The sequence below is a fragment of the Psammomys obesus genome, unplaced genomic scaffold (genome assembly GCF_907164565.1).
Source record: "Psammomys obesus unplaced genomic scaffold, mPsaObe1.curated_primary_1811, whole genome shotgun sequence".
NCBI classification, from domain to species: Eukaryota; Metazoa; Chordata; class Mammalia; order Rodentia; family Muridae; genus Psammomys; species Psammomys obesus.
Window position 1 is genome coordinate 2,422,714 of NW_026587032.1, and position 20,957 is coordinate 2,443,670.

Genomic DNA, 20,957 nt, shown 5'->3' on the forward strand with positions numbered 1-20,957 from the left:
GGCAGCTGGCATCACTGGGGAGAGCGTTCTTTAAGCCAAACATCAGTGTTCCCCAAACAGACCCCCTCTCCTTTCTGGTGACAGAGTGAAACATGGCAACCAGCTGGCTCAAGCTATGCAGGGGAGAAGCTCTGGATGCGCCCCCAAGATCCTCAGGATCTAAGATTGAGGTTCCGACAACAGAGCAAAGTGGGATCCACCTAGCTGGGCCAGGTATCCTTCCCTTCTCTTTCAACAGATTAAAACAAGGTCACAAGGTCAGGAGCAATAAGCTAGGGTGTGGAATACACAAACCCAGAATTCAATCTTATCACTGCTGGGAGGAAAACAAACAGAAAAGGAGGAGAGAAGGAGGAGGAGGAGGAGGAGGTAACAAAAAGAGGAAGAATAGGAAGAAAATGAAGAGAAAAAGGAAGAGATGGAAGGTCACTCTTGGTTTCCTGCACCTCCCCACATTAATCATAATAAAAGTTACAACCACATGTACTTTTCTTTTTCTTTCTTTCCTTTCTTTCTTTCTCTCTCTCTTTTTCTTTCTTTCTTTCTTTTTTCTGAGACACGGTCTCAAGTAGCCCAGGCTGGCCTTGAATTTGCTATGTATCTGTGAATGGCCTTGAACTTCTGATCTTCCCAAGGGCTGAGATCACACACCTGTGCCACGCACCTAGAGACTACAGTGTGCTGGGTGCTTAGTGTACATGCTGTATTGCTTCAAAAGCCCTCAATGCTGTTCTTTGGGGTGGGTCCTTTCTTCTCGTTTCATAAATGAATAAATGAAGGTATTGGAGCGGTGAAGGGACCCGTCCAAATCCTTTTATTAGTGGACTGCTTGCAGGAATTAATTAATCATTTGTTCAGCCGACATTAAACACCTGCCCCAGGCCAGGGTATGTGTTAGGCCCAAGACATAGTTCTTTCCTTCATAAAGCTCAAGGTCGAGCAAGACAGACCAGATATGGACATGTGCCTGCATGAGCCTGGCATTTTTGTAAGCAGGCTTTTTTTCTGGGCTGCTTCATCCTTGCTCTCAGGGTGGAGGGGAAGAAAAAAGCAGCCTTTCCTCTAACCCTTCATTAAAGGATAATGCTCTCATGCCTGACTAGTCAGTTCAATTGGGTTTTCGATGGCCTAGAACAACCAAGGGGCTGGACACTTGGTACATACCTAAGCTGCCGATGAATGAATACTGACCAGTTAGGAGTAACAGAAAAGAAATGTGGTTCCAGGGCTAGAGAGTCCCACGCACTGAACCTGAGAGACGACTTTGATTTGGAACCCTCCAAGTAGTTCGAGCCTGGCAGTTCCAGCTTGTACTTAAAGCTGCAAAGGACCGTAGAGGTAAGTCCTGCACAAAACTGGAAACCCCGGAAGGCACTGCGATGCTAAGCAAAGAGCACAGGCTTTCTTGGATTCTGGCTCTTCTGATCGATGACTTTGCCACCCCTTCACCTCAATCAGCCTGCTTCTTCATTAAAAACAACAATTGCATGTATGTGAGGTACAGGCCCATGTTTGTATGTATGTACGCGGGCACACATGGCTGTGTGTACATGTGGAGGCCTTCCTCCACTGTGGATATTTGAGGCAAGGTCTCTCACTGAACGTGGAGCTTGCCATTTGGCTAGACTTGCTTGTTTCTAAGCCCTGGGGTTACAGGCACACACAATCTTTCCAGGCTTTCATGTGTGTATTTGGGATCTGGACACGGACCCCACGCTTCCGAGGCAGGCACCTCACTGATGGAGCTGTCCCCTCGGTCTCCCTGCTCTTTTGTCTTTAAAGAAGAGATCCTGAGGCAGGAAGCACAAGCGTGAGCAAACATCTGTAAGAAAATGCCTCCTCTCAAACATCCCACACCCACCCCTGTGCTAAGGAAAGCCATGGCTTCAAGTGGCACGGCTAATAAAGTATTTATGGGTGAACCTACTGAGGAAACTCTTACAAATAAAACTTCTTCCATTCTAGTAGGAAAAAAGCTTGAAAAGCTCTTACCACATGGTATAAAATCCTTCTATAAACAGACTTTAATCCCAGAGATGGCTGTGATTAAGACATTAGCATCGGTCCATTTAAGAACTGTCAACGGTCTCTACAGTGTCCTCCCGGGAGGAAAGAAAGAGGCAACAGTTACAAGTACATAGCCACCCCAGCTCCTTTCTTAACAACTTGGCTGTGAAAATTCTCGACCATCTGCAAAATAAACAGAGACAAACAAAAAACCCCTGAGTGTTTAATTTCTTCTGTGAATGTCCGGTTTGTTGAGCTGTAATTTACATGACGGAAATGACTCTTGTAAAGTGTGCAGCTCTGCAGTTCTTAATATAGCCACAGAATTGCGTGCAGCAGGGTCTTCGAGCCTTTGTGTACCTGTGTGTGGGTGTGGGTGTGTGCATGTGTGTGCGTGTGTGTTTCTGCTTGATAGTGATGGTTTGTGTGTGTGTTTCTGTGTGATAGTGCTGGTGCCTGATTGCCATGGTCCTTGTGTGGAGGTCAGAGGAGAACCTGGGCACCTTGCCTTGTCTGATGCAGGCCCTTAGCCTCTAGGGATTCTCTTGTTTCCAGCTGTCATCTCACCATAGGAGCTCTGGGATTACAGACTTGCTGGGGATCCGAACTCAGACCCTTAGGATTGTGCAGCAAGCACTTTACTCACTGAGCCAACTCTCCAGTCCAGCATCTCCTACTTTTGGAATACTTCACCACTCTTGAACTAGAGCTCAAGCCCATTAGCAGGCCACCCTGTTCCTACAGCACTCTCATCTATTTTCTAACCATGTGGGGTTTTGTTGTTGTTTTGTTTTATTTTGTTGTGTTTAGAGACAGGGTTTCTCTGTGCAGCCTTGGCTGTCCCGGACTTGTTTTGTAAACCAGGCTGGCCTCGAATCCATGGAGATCTGCCTGCCTCTGCCTTCCCGAGTACTGGGATTACAGGTGTGCGCCACGGTGCCTGGCCCATGTGGGTTTCTTTATTGGGTGTATTTCATACTATGTAGTCTTTAATTTGATTTTGTTTTGTTTGGCACGCTAGGGACTGAACTGCAGGCCTTGCCCATGCTGGGCAAGCACTGTGACACTGAGCCATATCCTCAACCCGGCATGCCGTCTTTTATCATAGGCCTTTTCCTCCTAGCATGGTGTTTTCAGGGGTTCATCATGCTGGGGAAGCCTGGGTCAGTGCTTCATTACTTTTTACTGGCTGATCCCATTCATATATATAGCCTGTGTTATCTAAATGTATAGGCACTGCACTGTTTTGGCTGTATAAATATTTATTTGCAAGACTTTGTGTGGATATAGTTTTTCATTTCCCTTAGGTATAGACATGGTAGTGTAATAGTTGGGTTACATGGTAAATCCGTGTTTAGTCCTTAGGAGAGCTCTCATCCTGTTTTCCAAAGCGGCAATCTCATTTCCCAACCCCACCAACAGTGACTGAGGTTTTTCAAATTCTCCACATCCATACCAGCACTTGATGGTGTATCTCTCTTGAATTTTAACCGTCCAAGTAGATGTAAAGAGGTCTCCCCTTGTGGCTTTGATTGGAATTTTCTAATGACTCGCAATGCTGATTTTTTTTAAATTTTTTATTAATTACACTTTATTCATTTTGTATCCCCCCATAAGCCCCTCCCTCCTCCCCTCCCGATCCCACCCTCCCTCCCCTTTCTGCATGCATGTCATTTCCCAAGTCCACTGATAGGGGAGGTTCTCCTCTTCTTTCTGATCTTAGTCTATCAGTTCTCATCAAAAGTGGCTGTGATTTTTTTTTTTTTTTGCACTGAATATGCTGATCAATTTGGGAACTACCTTGGCCATATGTTTTCTGCTTCATGGGCAGAACATGGGATTTTTCAAATTTAGATCTTTAATTTCTACTAATGATGTCCTGTAGTTTTCAGAGTATGAATTTTGAAAATTTTTTTTGCTGAAATTTATTCCAGGAGTCACAGGGGTTTGTACTGGGAATCGAACTCTGATCCTGGGCAAGAGCAGTGTGGACTCCAAACCGCTGAGCCATCTCTCTGGCCTCTTTATTTTAGCTTTAAAAGATGTTTCTGCCAGATATAAGGAGCCTGGCAGAAAGCTGTTTTCTTTTGGCAATTAGAATGCTACTCCCATCACCACCTTTCTGTTATTTATGAACATGAAAAGCTAATTCTATTTATGAGCTCTTGTTTGTGACAAGTCATATTTTTACTGTTTCAAATTCTTCCTGTCATATTTGTCTTTTGGTGTTTTATTACAAAGTATCAGAGTGTGGATTTGTGTTATTCTACTTGGAGTTTGAGCTTCTGCGACATGAGTGTTATTTTTCATCAGATTTCGAAGGCTATTTGTAATTTGTTTTAGCCATTTCTTCTGGGAGTGTTTGTCTTCCTGGTCTTTTTTTTTTTATTTTTTTTTTGGCTCCTTCTAGTACTCCCATTGTGCATACATTGGCATGCTTAGTGGCATCCCGTGTTTCTCCGAGGCTCTGTGCATTTGTCATTTCTCCCCCACGTTGTTCTTTGAATTATATAATTTCCAATCTCCTATCTGCAAGTTTGTTGGTTCTTTCTTCTGCCAGCCCAATTCTTCATCAACACCCTTTCTTGGATTTTTTATCTTCAGCTCTTGTTTATTTTTACTTCAGGGTCTCTATTTAATTTAAAAAATATACGTAATGTCTATCTCTTTACCAGTATTCTGTATTTGATAGCAATGGCCACTATGCCTTTATTTATTTATTTATTTATTTATTTATTTATTTATTTATTTATTTTTTAAGGTTTTATTTATTATGTATACAGTGTTCTACCTGAAAGCCAGAACTGGGCACCAGATCTCATTATGGAGCCACCATGTGGTTGCCGGGAATTGAGCTCAGAACCTTTGGAAGGCCTTCTTTTATTTTTAACATTATAATTTTCTTTAGTTCTGTGAACACACTATAACAGAAGTTCTTATGAAATTTGACAAGTAGTTCTTCTGCACAGATTATGTCATCTCCTTCCCTCCTTCCCACTGTGGGAGTCCACTCTTTCCTTTTTTTTTTTTTTTTTTTTTTTTTTTTTTTGCATCTCATGCATAGGCATCAGCTGTTTAAACATAGACAAAGATTTAGACGAAATATAAAGTAGTATTTAAGGCATTATTAAACTGTGTAAATATTTTGGAGTTCACCATTCAACTCATTCATTTAACACTGAAGAAGCAGGGCTGGCAAGATGGCTCAGTGGGTAAAGACACTTGTCAAGCCTGATAACATGAGACTGATCTCTGTTACCCACAGAGAGGAAGGGGAGGACCGACGCCCACAAGTTGTCTTCTGAAGTTTACATGTTTGTAATGCACACATGTACACACACACACACACACACACACACACACACACATATGAAATTGTAGAAGGAACTTTTATTTTCCTGCTTCAATTATTTTCTCAGATGCATATTGCCTCTGTCTGTTAACCTAGGCCTAGTCCTGGAAGCTTTCTAGCCTTAGTACAATCTAACCCAGGCCTAGAATGTTTTCAGCCTTTGAGACTTACTGCTGAATAAGCTCACCCTTTCTTGTTCTTACTGAGCTCTGGGCTGGCCTGCTCAACTCAGCTGTTCTGGCTCTAACGCCTCTCCCAGCTGATTTATTCAATCTGGCTCTTTTTTCTCGGCCTCTGAATTGCTCTTCTTGGCCTCAAACCAACTCAAGTAATCTTTTCTAATCTTCTGGCTCCTTATTCTCTGGCTCATTTGGTCTTCAGCTGAGTCCTCTCTATGCAACCTGTCTCTCTATTACTGTCCTAGTAAAACCTCCTCTCTCTCTCTCATTGCCCATTAAGTAGCTTCCCTTTCCTCTCTCTGCTTGTTAGAGTTGTGTGTACCTATTCTGTCAAATCTTTCTCTGATTCATCACAATTTCTGCCACTTAATTAGACATCACTTTCAAACATGGGCACTTTCTTCTGCAAACCATCTTTACCTTCATTGTTTGGGATTAAAGAAATGTACCACCATGCCTGGACCTAAGGTTTTTTTAATTGTTGTTGTTGTTTTGTTTTTACCTAAAACTTGATCTCTACCAGGCAGGCCTTGAACTCAGATTTGCTTGCCTCTGTCTCCTGGATTAAAGATGTGTTTTTATTTTAGCCAGATCACATAGACTTAGAAGGTCTTTCAATGTGATTTCTTGCCGAAGCAGCCATGTTCTGAATTAAAATTCCTCTACACTAAATAATTGTAAATTTAAAAACTGAAGAAGCAGAAGCCTGGCTGACTTCTCTCCTTCACTTTACAAGGCTGCATCATTTCCTGATAGAATAAAATCCAGTGTTTGCCCATGCTTACCACATCGGCAAAGCTGGGTCACCTCTAGTTAGGATACTGGGTGGAGTCATTTTGAGGTTTGCTCTGACCTCAGGAAGGCTGCTCTCAGCTGCTGTTTTGGTTGATTTTTTTCTGGTGATGAGGTGCTCTGTGGGTTAGCTGTGGGTCTTTAAGAGATGCTTTTGAGTTACCACAAAATCTCCATTGTTTTCTGGGCCATCTTAGGCTTCTTCCATGGTGTGCAGACAGCTTCAGTGCTCTGTATTCTTTGGGCCACTTTCATACAAGTTAAGAGCAGTGGGCAGGGAAAGCGACTTATAAGGGAATGATGAGTGTGAGTGGACATTTTGGGTGGTTTTGGCTTCTCTCTCTCTCTCTCTCTCTCTCTCTCTCTCTCTCTCTCCCTGAGACAAAGGTTCTCGCTTAGCTTGCTTTCTGGCTTGGCTAGCTTTTCCTGCATAGAACCTGTGACCCAGAAATAAGCAAGGGAGAAAAAGCCATCAAGGCCCTGGGAATCTGGGTTTAATGGCTGGTGGACAGAGGTGCCACTGTTTGCAGAGGGGCTGGATGGAAAAGGATGGCAGCTTCTGGCCTCCTGGCTGCATTCACCAGGATTTTAGTCTCTGCAGCCCAGAGCTCAGGGAATGTAGGATTAAGGTGGGGCAGGCCTTGGTGGCCTCCTTTGATGAAACACTGTGTCTCCGAGTGTGACTCACAGGAAATAGGAACCCTGTTTTCTTGGCTGTATCCATCTGTCTATGTCAGGATGTGAGGGAGAAGGTGGATTGTGACTCAAGCTTTTCTTTTTTTGTTGAGAGAGAGAGAGAGAGAGAGGAGAGATCATAACAACCAGTCATGTCTATTTCATCAGGAAGCAGGTCTGTGGTGTTTGGGAAGTCTGAGAATCTTTTCATTTATTTACTGATTTGTAAATCCTCTTTGAAGTAGAGACATACCTATTCTCCAAAATAACCAAATGATTTTTTTTTTCCTTTTGGAAAGTTGGCTTGTCTTACTAAATTGTAAGAGTTCTTTTCACATTTCTGGATACAAGTCCTTTATCACATATGTTTTTACGTAAAGGTTTTTAAATTTTTTTAACTTTTTATGGATTCTTTGTGAGTTTCGCATCATGCACCCCAATTCCACTCATCTCTCTTCCCTTCATATCTTCCCTTGCAACCTCTACCCCAAAGGAACTTAAAACACAAATAAAATAAGCAGAACAAAACATTAAAAAACTATCCTGTCATGGAAGCTGTGGTGTGTCACAATGTTTCCCACAGTGCATCCTTTTGTCCACACATCTTTACTTGCAAATGTTCATTGCAGTGAACCAATGGTCTGTTTCGTGGTCTCTGGCTTTTGCTATACTATCAATACTGGGTCTTCACCGGAGCTCCTTTGGATAGGCTGTTGTTGCCTTGTGTCATGGAGCTCCTGCTGGTTTGGATCTGCAGGACTGGCCCTTTCCGGTGCTCCAGCACTTTTTAGATGAGGTGGATGTTGGGGAGGGCCAACTCAAAGCCCTGGATCTGGGCCTGGGTGCTCGACAGATGTTTTGCACCCACAGCACCAGGGTGAGCTCTCTGGCACTGCCCTGGCTAGTTCGCCCAGTGCCTCCACTAGCAAGGGCTCTCCTGTTCTCATGCCCTCGGGCCTGCTCCCTTGCACCCACACCACCAGAGCTAGCTCTATGGGCTGCCCAGATGAGGGGTGGGGCCTGCTCCCTGGTGTTCTTGCTTTGAGGGCCAGATCACTCCCACTCCCACATTGTGCTGCCTCAGCAAGGTGGTGGTCCTATTCTCCTGAATGCTACGGCTGGTGAGGGATGGGGCCAGCGCCCCAGAGAGCCCCAGCTGCTGAGAGGTGGAGCCTGCTCTGCACAGCCCTTGGACACCAACACGGTCCCAGGCAGCAGCCCAGACCAGGGACATCTGCATGGCCTTTAGTGGTAACATGAGCCACAGACATCAACACAGACCCCTGCTGCTGCATGGCCATAGACCCAGACATGTGACAGGTAAGGCTACTCAGGTGACAGGGCAGGCTACTCATACCAGGCTATTCCTTTCTACCCTGCAGTCTCCAATTCTACCTCTCCTCACGATGCTCAAACCATTATGCTTCTCTTTCTCTCTCATCTCTCCACCACATACTTGCATGCTGTAGCGACTTCTGCTATGGCTGGGCCACAGGGCTGGTGGGCTCCTGGGTGTCCTTTCTTCCCCCCTCATTTCTCATCCTCCCTCCCCACTCCTGTTGTGGTGGCAGGCCAGCCTCTGGGTGGGTTTATTTTCTGTGTGTGTTGACCTCAGGCAGAGGTCAGAAGAGATCTCCTGCAGCTGGAGTTACAGATGGCTGTAGCTTCCTAAGATGGGTTCTAGGAACCAAACTCTACAAGAGCAGTACTTGCTCTTAACGATCAACCATCTCTCCATCCTCTTTCGTCACATACATGATTTGTAAATACTTTGCTTTTTTTGTTTTTATTTGTTTATTTATTTATTTATGCATGCATGTATTTATTTATTTTAGTTTTCTTTATTTCAAGACAGGTTTTCTCTGTGTGGTCCTGGCTGTCCTGAAACTTACTCTGTAGACCAGGCTGACCTCAAACTCAGAGATCCGCCTGCCTCTGCCTCTAGAGTGTTGGGATTAAAGGTGTGCATTGCCCCACCCCCACCCCCTTACATTTTTCTTTATAAATAACAGACACGAGACTGCTGAACCTAATGATGCTTGCAGAGTCTGCCTTCCTTTAGATTGGGTTAAAGAAAAAGCCACCATAGGTGGACAGGTGAGGGGGGGAGTTCTGTGGTTACCTGAGATACACATCATTGTTACAGCACTTGCCGAGCATGCAAGAGGCCTGGGTTCAACCAACAACAGCAACACCAAACAAACAAACAAACAAACAAACAAACAAGAAGAACAACAGAAAGCCCTATCTTGTGTAACAGTATAACACAATCTACAAAATTACATTCTATCCAAGAAGTTCTATGCCAGAATAAGAGAGACTGAGAAGCCCTGGCCAGAAGAGGAGCTGTCTTAGAGGAAGAGATTAACCTCAGAGTTCTGGTTAGCTTATCTCATCATCAAATCTACATATTTGGACTTATGAATCATGTGCAGGCTCTGTTTTCTCCTCTGAGGCAAAGTATCTCAGGCCCGTCTCCAACTAGCCGCGCAGCGGAACACCTTGAACTCCTGACCATCCTGCCTCTACCGGCTGAGTGCTGCGATTACAGGTGTGTATACCCACTTTACGCAATGGTGGGGATCAAAGCCAGCACTCTTAACACCTCAGCGACACCCCCAGTCTCCTATGTGGGTTTTTGTTTAATCCTTTCTGTAAATTACAGTACTGATATAGGCAAGGTGGACATAAGCTAAGAATTTTTCTCTCTCAGAGGAAACCATTCTTTTGAATGATTTAGGTCTTCCAAGTTTTGGGTTAGAGCAATGGATAAGGGACATAAGGTTCTGGTAACAGCTGTGAGCCAAAAGTCTAAGAAGCAAGGTAGGGTTGGGAGAAGGAGCTGTGCAAAGGGGAAGAGGCCCTTGAAGACCCGGATCTGTCCCTTTGGGGACAGGGTCTACCGTGGCCCTCCCAGACCCTCTTCTGGGGCTATGAACAAATAGACTTTACCAGTACCTACCCAGAGGAAGATGCTCAAAGGTGTGACATCACTATGAGCCTGGCCCCAGGCCCAGTGATTTATTTAGTTAGCCATTTTTCAGAAAGGATCTCTCTTTGGAGCTCAGGCTGGCCTCAGACTTGGGGCCCTCCTGCTTCCTTAGAGCTGGGATTGTAGGCATGGGCTGCCGTATCTACCTGCCCTCTTAACTTGCAAACGCTAAGCAGGCCAGCCTGGGCTCCCAGTACTTCCTAGGAGAGCAAAGTGGATTGGGGAGCTTTGCATATAATAGGAGTAAATCCATCCTTTCTCTAAATCCCCCTCCAGCCAAATTCACGAATACAGGTTCTTGTCTTTCCTTTGGGCTCTGGAGACATGCATTAGGAGCCTTATCCAGAAGAAAATAGCCAGCAATAGGGAGGAAGGGCAATGCTGCCTGAGGCCCATGGCATTTGCCAGTCCCCTCCTAGCCAGCTTGCCTGATTTGTCACCATGCCACCTTGGACTCTGTCTTTGGGTTCTGCTACCCACTGAGAGGAATGGACAAAGTCTGTTTATCCCGAGGTTTGGCAGCAGGTGCAGGTGAGAACAAAGGTGCGTTCTGACACGCCAGGGCCAGTTGTCAGAGGAACACAGCCGCAAGGCGACGAAGCAGGTGATAAACAGGGAAGCACGCACATGCCAGAGCCAGGGCCAGCCCCCAAGTCTTCCTCTGTTGATTCACCGGCAAAAGCACACTTCCTGAAGGCTGACTGGAAATAAAGTCTCCTTGGGGCTGGCTGGCACACTGTCTTTGGAACCATGAAGGCAAATCTGAGTGCTGAGAGATTTAGTTAATATTCAAGCCATCTTGACAGCCAAGTTACCATTATGATGTCTTGGGGCCCATTGTTTTAGTCTAATGATTCAAGAAAGGACACAAATGTCTCATCCTGGCCACCAGTAGAATCCTAGGGTCTAACCAACCTGGCAGGAATGAAGACAATCTAAAGAGACACTTGTGCCCTCCTCTTTGTCTAGCAGACTATTGGAACAATGGACCTGAAGAAATCGTAGTTTTCCTAAGAGTCCCTGAAAGAAAGAAAAGACTTGGGATGCTGATGCCATCCAGAGGACCCACTTGTCTTCTGGAAATAAATCTCACACAGTTCTGACAACCTTTCAGCCCACCTTGCTAGAGAGCCTGGGCTCCAGACAAGGATGATGGCAGGGCCACACCCTGACCTTAGCTGAGCAGACCTCTTGCCCTTCACTTAAACCTGAGCCTCATGTCAGGACCCAGGTGGTGGACTTCTGACGGGGAGGTGTCACAGGACTTCTTCTTCTACTACTTCTCCTCCTCCTCCTTCTTCTTGTTTTCTGAGACAGGGTTTCTCTGTAGCCATGGCTGTCCTGGAACTCGCTCTGTAGATCAGGATGACCTCGAACTCTGAGATCTGCCTGCCTCTGCCCCCAAGTGCTGGGATTAAAGGCATATGCCACCACCACAGGGCTGTGACAGACTTGTTCTTCTTCTCGATGTGGCCTCACTGAATAATCTCCTTTTCCTGCTTTTCATCAGTACTTGTTGGTTTACTTCCTCATCAGGATAATTGGCTGAGCACAGCTCTTAGGACTGCCAGGGCCCAGGCTCTGAACAACTCCAGTAACAAGGGAGGAATGAGGCAAATGGCCTTTTACTCCAGGTGTATCCCTGGCCTAGACCCCGGTGGAAATAGTCTGTGTTAAGGTCAGATACAAGCTGAAGTCTTGTGGAGTGGCCAATCCCATACTGGCTTAGTCAGTGTCCCTATTCCCTTACCATCCCAGAAGCTCCCTGGAATGGGGCTCCCCCATGTCCCTCTACAAACGTGGTCCACCTTCGGGGTATGAGTGAAATCAGGGTCCTGGGCCCAGGAAGGGTGGCACAAGGCTGGTGCCTCCATGGGCACAGGCCCTTTGCTGCAGCTTCTATCTGAGGGAGTAGTTATACCCTCAGTTTCCTCATCCCCAGGCTTCAAGGTCAGGACCAGCTGCAGATGAGGACAAACGCAGCTAGGGTGAGACAGCAGCCCCATGTTAGGCCACAGAAGGGTCTTTTGAGCAGGCTGGCCCTCAGGATATAGGACTCCCTTGAGGCCTCTGAAGCACAAGGCCTAGGAGATTCTGGGTCTGATTCGAATGAAGCTACCCAGGTGTTTCTAGTTTGTGGACTAAAGGTAAGGACACCTAATGCTGTCCTGTGAGAGAAGAAAACAGGCTCTGTCCTTGCCTCTTCTCCCTGCTCCTTCAGCCTCAGCAGGAGGCGTCTGAGTTTCCTCAGGTCTAGGGGCTGGAGGATGGAGATAAAGCTTTATGGTAGGTCTCAGTGAAAATCACCCATCATCCGAAAGACCGTTTGGGTTCTGTTGGTGCTCAGGGTTCCCTCCTATCACAAATTCCATACACCATCCTTGCCCCTCTGCCCAGACACCATCCCATGGGTGACTTAGCTACTAGATAGGATTGCCACGCCTTCTCCCAGGGTGATCACAGAATCTTCTAGCCCAGAGTCCAGAGACAGAAAACCCACACCATCTATTTTTACATTCTTTTTCCTTAAAGTGAAAAGTAATTTGGTCCAAGTTCAGATAGCTGGAGCTACAGAATATTAAGGGTAACATTAGGCATAACTGATTAGATTAAATATATAAGGTATGAGCTCATGCATACATGAATAAATATATACAAAAAGCAAACGGCAGTGGAGGGGAAGCGTTTGTTTCCAGGATAATCTCAGGTCGCCACTAGGCAATTACTACAGTACTAGTCACCTCACTCAGTGTCTGAAGATCTATGTCGAACTCAGCGAGTGAAAGTTTATGTTACCTCCAACTATATTCACTAACTATGAAAGGGAAAATTACTAACTATGATAGTGGAAAATCCAGCAGATGACAACTTAACCAAATGACTGATGTTCATCTCACTAGTAATTAAGATACTGTCAGCATCATATAACACGTTTGACTCCCTGAAAATATAACACTTCTGTTGCATTCTTACCCAAAACTGCATAGCACAATCAGATCATGAGACACAACACATAAACCCAAGTTGAGGGAACATTCATCAAAACAACACACACAAAACATATCACGGTCACGAAAGATCAGCCAAGGCTGAAAAGCTGAGTCACACTGGAGACTGAGATGTAACAGCTAAGTGTAGTGGGATAATGGACTGGATCAGAAAACAGAAAAACGACACTAGTGACACTTTGACCAATGTTAATTTCCTGGTTTTGATAAGTGCAGCATGGGTAATTTAAATTGATAATATCAGAGCTGGGTGTGGTGGCACATGTCTGCAATCCCAGCACTCGGGGCCAGAGTCAAGAGGACTCCAACCTGGATGACATAGTGAGAGTTCCAGGCCAGCCTGAGAGCTATATAGTAAAATCTTATTTCAGGGAAACAATAAATAAATTGCAGAGGAAGCTAGTTGGAGGGCATATGTAAATGTTCTGTACTACCTTAACAACTCTTCTTTGAATCAGAAGTTATCTCAAAATAGGGATGAGAAATTTGTTTCTTAGCAGAACACAGGCTGAATGGCTTGCACCTCGCACACAACAGCCCCTAAAGAAGGAAATGACCTTATGTGTGAAGGACACAGGGACAGCTATTTACATGCAAGTCACAATCCAGACACCAGATTCCCGTCTTCCTTCATGGCATCTATGAAAGGCATTTCTCTGGACTCTTGGCTGACCCTGTCTTCCTGTGGAGGGGTCCAGGGACAGTTTGGATGGGCTTTTCTCTTCTGGAGCATATCAGGGTGCCCCAGTACAAGACAGAGGCACTTTCTGAGGACAGTCCTTCCATCCTGGTCAGCCAGGATATAGGCCCCTGTCAGGGATCAGCTTGTAAGAATGAGGTCATTAGCCACTGTCACTGGCTATGTCAGCATGGGTTCTGACACACACATGACTGGTTCTCACAGTTCTGGCAATGCAGCGGGGTCAGGGGCTCAGCTGTCATCCAGCAAATGTCTTCACCTTTTCTATCTGCCATAACTCAAGCCTTGGGGGAAAGTTCCAAATTGCCCACAGTGCCCAGATAGAGGTGCAGGCAAGAGGAAAGGGTGGCCAGGCTCTGTCCTTAGAGCTACTCACCGCTCACCTGTGACACCATTTTGTCGGAGCCACAAATGATACAGTCCAGCTGCATGAGGCCACCTCTCTGGAGATGGACACTGTTCATCTACTCTTTAAGAACTTGTGATGAAGAGGGCTGGAGAGACAGCCCAGTGGGTAAGAGCACTGGGCTATATAAGCTTGAGGATCTGAGTGAGGACTGCAGCACTCATGTTGAAGAAGAAGAAGAGGAAGGCGAAGGCGAAGACGAAGACAAAGACGCAGACTCAGAAGAAGAAGGAGGAGGAGGAAGAGGAGGAGGAGGAGAAGAAGAAGAAGAGGAAGAGGAAGAAGAAGAAGAAGAAGAAGAAGAAGAAGAAGAAGAAGAAGAAGAAGAAGCAGCAGCAGCAGCAGCTAGCTGGGAATGGCTGAATATGCCCTAAAAACCATTAAGCAACAATAACCCACAATTCTCTCATATCCCTCCCGCTTCCTTCTCCCACCTCCCTTCTCTCGATCGTGTTTTGAGACAGGAGTCTCACTATGCATCCCGGACTGATCTTGATCCTCCTGCCTCTCACTCCTCAGTGCTGTTCTGGGCGTGTGCTATCGTGTCTGTGCCTCACCTGAGTCTGATCAGTGAAGTGAAGCCTGTTTCGTGAAGCATGATGTTTTCACTGCTCATTTATAGAGCCTGTGCCACAACTTTCTTTCTCTTGGAGTGAGATAAACCTCTGTTTGTCATACATAGGACATTTTGTTTACCCATTCAAGTAGTTCATGGAGACCAGTGGTGCGTTCATCTTCTGGATATTGTGAACAATACTGCCATGAATGAAGACATACAGTGATTCTTACTATCCATTTTCAATTGCAAATGTGCGCATGCGAGGGCACAGGTGCCCGAGCTGGAGTTACAGGCAATTGTAAACCACCTGACCTGGGTGCTGGGATCTGAACTTTGGTCCTCTGTCAGAGGAGTATGTGCTCTTGCCCTGAGCCATCTCTTCAGCCTCACAAATGACCCTTTTCAGACCCTGGTTTCAATTCTTTTTGGTGTTTGCCTAGAAGTGGAAAGGATGGATTGTATTTTTAATTCTATTATTATTTGAGACAAGGTCTCATGTATCAAAGGCTGGTCTGGAATTCATTATGTAGCCAAGGATAACTTTGGACCTCTGCGTCTTATTCCTGAGTTCTGGGATTGCAGGCATGTGTCACCACTCTAAGTTTATTCTATTTTTAATTTTTTTTTTTTTGATAGACAGTAACACTCTCCTCACAGGGGCTGTGTCACTACACCTTCTGCTGTGGCTTGGGCTTTGTTTTGGGACAGGGTTTCACTCTGTTTCGCAGATTGGCTTTGAACTCCTAGCAACCCTTCTGCCTCAGCTGCTTGAGGGCTGGGATCTAAACTCTAAAGACATTTATTGAAGTCGTGGCTCCCAGCCTAAAGCTGTTGTGGGTTGGTGGGCACTGTAGGAGGTGAGGCCTACTGGAAGAAAGCTGAGTCTCCTAGAGGGGAGTTTAGGACCCTGGCCTCTTCCTCTTTCTTCTCCATGAGGGAGGCTGCTTCACTCCCCATCAGGATGTGCAGCCTCAGGACAAGGCCCTCAATCAACAGGGCCTGGAACCTAGTGTCTTCATAAATTGCTTGTGTCAAGTGTCTGTTGCAGGGACTGAAGCTGAGTGACACATCCCCACGAGCAGTGCCCGGGGCTTTCTTCTTCTCCACATTCTCCTCGGTACTTGTTTTGTTTCTGTTTTCGTTAGCTGCCACACAGACTTTGAGTCACTGCCTGGCCCCCACCCCCCTGAGAGAGCCACCCACCCTTTTCCCCTGCTTCTTGCTTCCTTCCCTTCTCTTTCCAGCCACCAGTGCCCTTTGCCTTTTGACTCCCACCATCCAAAAGAGCAAGCAAGGGAGAGAAAGGCTGCCAAGCAAGAAGAGTCGCAGTGTGCACGAGTCACGTGAGTACGTGAGGCAGGAGTCACTAGCGCTGACCATAGGACCCTGGGGACAGCACAGGGGGAGGGGCACCCTTGGACTCAGGAGTTGTTAGTCCCCGCCCCCTTTCCATCCTCAGGCAAACAGAATCATCCAGGAGAAGGACAGCAGCCAGGTTAGACCAGCTGTCTGTGGAGGTTGCAGCGTGTGGGTCCAACCCAATGCAGGGAATAACTCCAGAATGGAAGGATGAACCCCTAGTCTTAGATACCCCAGGACAAGTGTTGTGAGTCCTTGCTAGGGGATCACAGCTGGAGAGGCACAGTCACCTAGGATTCAAGACAGGCTGGGTGCTAGTGTGAGGGGCGCAGAGGGGGCCCACAGGCTCAGCCACTCTCCATGTGCTCCACAGCTGCTAGCTGAGGACCAGCTTGCACTAGTGACTTTCACAGCTTCCCTCCCACTCCCGCTTTCCACAGCAGCTAGATCAAACTCCTAAGAGCAAAGAAGGGGCTGGGAGGACTGGTGTTCACATGGAATTCTCTGTGTTTAGGAGGCAGAGACAAGAGGATCACTGAGTTCAAAGCCATCCTGCCTGAGTCACAGGCTAGACAAGACTACATCCTGTCTCAAAAGAAAAACAAACAAACAAACAAACAAACCACACAAATCCTAGGCTTGCTATTTCCAAAGTCCTCAAAATACAGTCAACTCTTCACAATACCCAGGAGCTGGTCCTCGGGCAGCTCTAGCCTCTGACTCTCCCTTGAACTCTACCTACCCTATCTTCGGTGCTCCCATCCCCAGAACCAGCCATGTTCTGTGCTGAACAGGACTGACTGTCTCATCTCTAGATTTACTGCTCATTTTACAACTCCTTCCTGCGGGATCCTCAGATCTAGTTTATTTACCCAGAGCCACACAGAAAACAAACCATGAGTTGAATTTTGGCCCAGGTAAGGGTTGATGTTAACTCTCCCAACAACACAGGCATCTGAGCCCTGCAGGCAGGACCCACACCCTAGCTGTCTACACCCTAGGGCCAGACACACTTTCTGATGACTGCTAGGCAGTGCTGAGGGAAAGAGATAAAGCAGTTGGGGCAGCTGTTGGGCGTCCCCTCCCTGCCTTCTTTGTTGGGAGGAACATAGTTTCTTTTACTTAGCCACCCCCCCCAACCCACACCTTGGGAGACAGAGAGAATAGAGCATTGGCAGGTGGGAAGGCAGAAGATTCTATCAGCCTGATCAGCAGCAGGAAACCAGTACTTGGGGATGCTCTTCCCAGGAAGAGTGGGTGTCCTGACCCGGCCCTTATTACCACCTGGCCCTGGGCAACTGCTCAGCAGGAAACACAGAGAGGTCCACATCCAGATTCTAGTGACTTAAGGAGGTAGGTGGCCTCAGCTGGAGCCTCTGTCCACCAGGTGTCACTTCCCACACAAGGGCTGGTCCCTTCACGAGTGTCCAAAGGCTAGATTCTACTTTTGGTTGGCGCCTCAAGACAGAAGCCCTTCTCTGTCTCACGATCCTTCCCTGTGCCCATACTTGAGCTCCACAGACCACCTGTAGCCCTTCTCTCCTCCGTGGCAAGGACATATTGCCGACTGTAAATCAAGACAGTCTGGGGTTTGGCCTGGCCAGGGAAGCATCGTGGCTCTTAGGAAACCATCTGTTGTGAAACTCAGAAAGGAAAAGGCAGTTGGTTGACAACGCTTTTTTTTTTTTTTTTTTTTTTTTTTTTTTCCACCTCCTCTCCAAGCCACACAGAAACTCGTCAGCTCTGAGCATGTGCTGAGAGTGCATTCATAACCCCACTTTGTGCCTGGCAGGTTGGAGACGGAGTGTGACATTGGCCCATATGCACTGCCAGGGACTGTTGGGGGCGCAATGGAGGTTCCATGCCCATTGTGCAGCTCCAGCAAGGCATTACCACCTACCTCGGTCACGATGGTGGCCAGAAAGACGTCCTTGCTGTACTCCCAGCCATCCAGACAGCTCTCCTTCTCCAGCTCCGTCAGGTTCACGTCCACTCCCGGCTCCAGCCCGAGGGCAGAGAAGTTGGCGATGGTGTCCAGTCGATAGCGGCGGCAGCTCTGAGGCACCTGCCGCCCATCCTTCGTCTCCAACGGGATACTGTGGTTGCGCCACGCGCTGGTCAGGTTCACCGTGTCAGGGATCAGGCAACGGTGCTCCGGGGTCCCCGCCAGGAACACGACTGACATACCGTTGAAGCCATTGGGGATGATGCTGGCGCTGAGCAGGAAGAAGATGAGGCGCTGGAAGGGCCCCCACTCGCCCAGAAAGGCGGTCGTCTCGTCGTAGTCCCGCATGCTTCCCGCCTCTCCTCCTCAGCTTGCCCGAGGGAGGGGTTTGGGGAGGAGAGGTCGGCGATGACGGGGCGCCGCGGGGGTCTTCCCGGGGTGACGGCGTGCAAACGCGCGGCGGGTGCTGAAAAACTCCCCAGGGCTGGTGCGGAGCTCGGGGAAGCCGAGTCCTCTGGACCACACCCCCATGCGGGCGAGGCAGCGAAAGGCCACTGCGCTCCACCGATCTGGGCGGGGCTCCCGGGCGGGCTCCGCCTCCTGCTCGGTTCCCTGCACCCAGCGGCCTTCCAAGCGGGGCCTCCCGCCCCGGGGTCCGCTGGACAACGCGCATGCAGCTCGGAGCTCCGGCTTTCTCGGCCCCACGTGGGAGGGTGAGTGACAGGGAGGAGCCGCGTCTCTAAGGAGTTGGCCGTGCCAGGCCTAGCCCGGGGCAGGAGTCCTTTGCTCTACGGTCCCAGTCTGGAGTGTTGAGCTCAGGCTCGCAGGAGACCTCTGTGGGTGACAGGAGCGCCACCTCTTCACACACACCAGCTTGGGAGCTCACTTATGAACCTTAGCATGGCTGTAGTCCATCATGGGACAGCAGGCACCGGAGACTCGTCCTTGGAAAAGCAGGATTCTCACTTTGAAAAGAGGCAATATGGCCAGCGAGGGATGTCCTAGGACTAAAAGGCTGGGTCACGGGCCTCTGAGTAGTCCCAGTGTCCTCTCTCAGATTCCCTGGGGCCTCTTTAGAGACACCACAGGGAGGTGGGCCCACTGTGGGAGCATAGCATAGTCTAGGCTCTGGTGTTTGTCCTTTGCCCTCTCCAGGAACCCAGGGCCCTTGTGGAACGATGCCAGAGCCTTCTTGGACAGAAAGGCCTTCTATTTGCAGAAAGGCCCATTCCCTGTCCAGCAACCGAGGGAGGAAGGGACAGAGAGAGGACAAACTGGTAGTATTTGGCCCTCAGATCTGGTAGGGTGACTAAAGGGGGGACAAGATTGCCTTTTCCTCTCTCTGCTCAGTATCTACACCTAAGGCCCGTGGGGGCTCCGTGTGCTAGCCCAGGCTGGGCCCTGTGGCCTCTGATCCACGGGGCTGGTGAGACTGACAGGTTGAGGAGCTTAACACTTTACACAAACCGGATTGGCTTGTGTCTTCTGACTCTGGCAAGAGATTGGAGGGGACTTCTGTTATTTTGTTGTTGTTGTTGTTTTTGATAGCCTCTGCTCTGAGCCCTACTCATTAGGCTGGCTTCCCACCACTTGAAACCTGAGTTTCTTTTCCTGTTATTTTTTTCTTAATAATTTATTTAATTTTTATTTTGTGTGCATTAGTGTGAAGGTGTGGTGTCAGTTCCCTTGGAATTGGCGTTACAGACAGTTGTAAGCTGCCATGTGGGTGCTGGGAATTGAACCCGGGTCCTTGTGGAAGAGCAGACAGTGCTCTTAACCACTGAGCCATCTCTCCAGCCCCTCTTTTCCTGTTATTTAAGGCATGCCTCCTAGGATGCTAGCACAACTCTAGCTTATGCCTTTTATTTTTATTTATCTGTTTGAGACAGGGTCTTTGTATGTAGCCCTGTCCGTCCTGGAACTTGCTATGTAGACCAGGCTGGCCTAGACTCACAGAGATCTGCCTGTCTCCACCTCCAAAGTGCTGGGATTAAAGGTGCATCTATGGCTGGATTTGCTGGTATTTATTAATCCAGTGAAATTACTCACAGGTTTTTTACTTCTGAAATGCTTGAGTGGTATGTTATTATTGGAATCTTACTTAGCTTTTATTCTTTCACCTCAAACTACTAATAAAACACAACCAGGGACAAGAACTAGCAGTTTATTTTTGGATAGTGATTCCCCAAAGAACAAAACTGAAGGACTGAGGAAAAATAGCAATCGAGAAGATGACGTCACCTTAGGCCCACAAAGCTGAGCTGGTCCTTGGAAGTGTGCAGGGTCAGTGTCCATGCCATGCAGAGGAGCCCTCTTGGAGCCCGAGATTGGATGAATAGGCAATGCCACCCTGTCTCAGAATGTTGGTATTGTGGTCAAGCATGTAGTGTACACCTAAAATCCTAGCACTGAGTAAGCTAGAGTAGGAAGATTGTGAGTTCCAGACTAACCTGAGCTACAGTAAACACCCTGTGTCAAACAAACAAACAAACAAAAAAACCTTTTTTGGCATTTTTATAACATCAAACATATTATTAAAATGGTTAGATACTAATATTAATCAACTAAGCATTAAAAATACTAGCTGACTAACACTGAAACAGTAATACTATTAAAACATTATTAATGTGTACCCCCTTGCCTGGTTTATGCAAGGTTAGGCATCAAATGTCGGCTAGGGCATTGTGGGGGCTGGACAAGTAGTCTACCAACTGAGTAGATAGAACTCTTGTTAAGATCTGGGCCCAAGGCATCTTCCTATTCCAGCCTCCCAAACAGCTGGGACAACGCGCACACATCTCTATGCCCAGCTCAAACAGCTGTTTTGATCACTGCATTTCTTAGTGTCCTTTCATGTGTCTCCCCAGCAGGCGGCTTGCCTCAATTTCATCTCAGTTCCGCCTCCACTGAGCCACTCCCCCCCCCACTTCTAGGCTGTGTGTGTGTGTGTGTGTGTGTGTGTGTGTGTGTGTGTGTGTGTGTG

General features: G+C 47.5%; 1 protein-coding gene and 1 long non-coding RNA gene across 3 annotated transcripts in view; one reads left to right on the forward strand and one right to left on the reverse strand.

Moving 5' to 3' along the window:
* Slc22a4 (solute carrier family 22 member 4) overlaps positions 1 to 18,481 on the reverse strand; it is a 45,731-nt gene extending 27,250 nt beyond the window's left edge. For both annotated transcript variants that reach the window (XM_055602903.1, XM_055602902.1), the window contains exon 1: positions 17,930 to 18,481. In XM_055602903.1, the coding sequence (XP_055458878.1) occupies positions 17,930 to 18,322 (393 nt within the window). In that variant the 5' untranslated portion in view covers positions 18,323 to 18,481. The remainder of the gene's footprint in view (positions 1 to 17,929) is intronic.
* A 102-nt stretch (positions 18,482 to 18,583) lies between these two features.
* Positions 18,584 to 20,957, forward strand: part of LOC129673192 (uncharacterized) — a 14,211-nt gene continuing 11,837 nt past the window's right edge. Inside the window, exon 1 of the long non-coding RNA XR_008719626.1 lies at positions 18,584 to 18,687. This is a non-coding gene — a long non-coding RNA (uncharacterized LOC129673192). The remainder of the gene's footprint in view (positions 18,688 to 20,957) is intronic.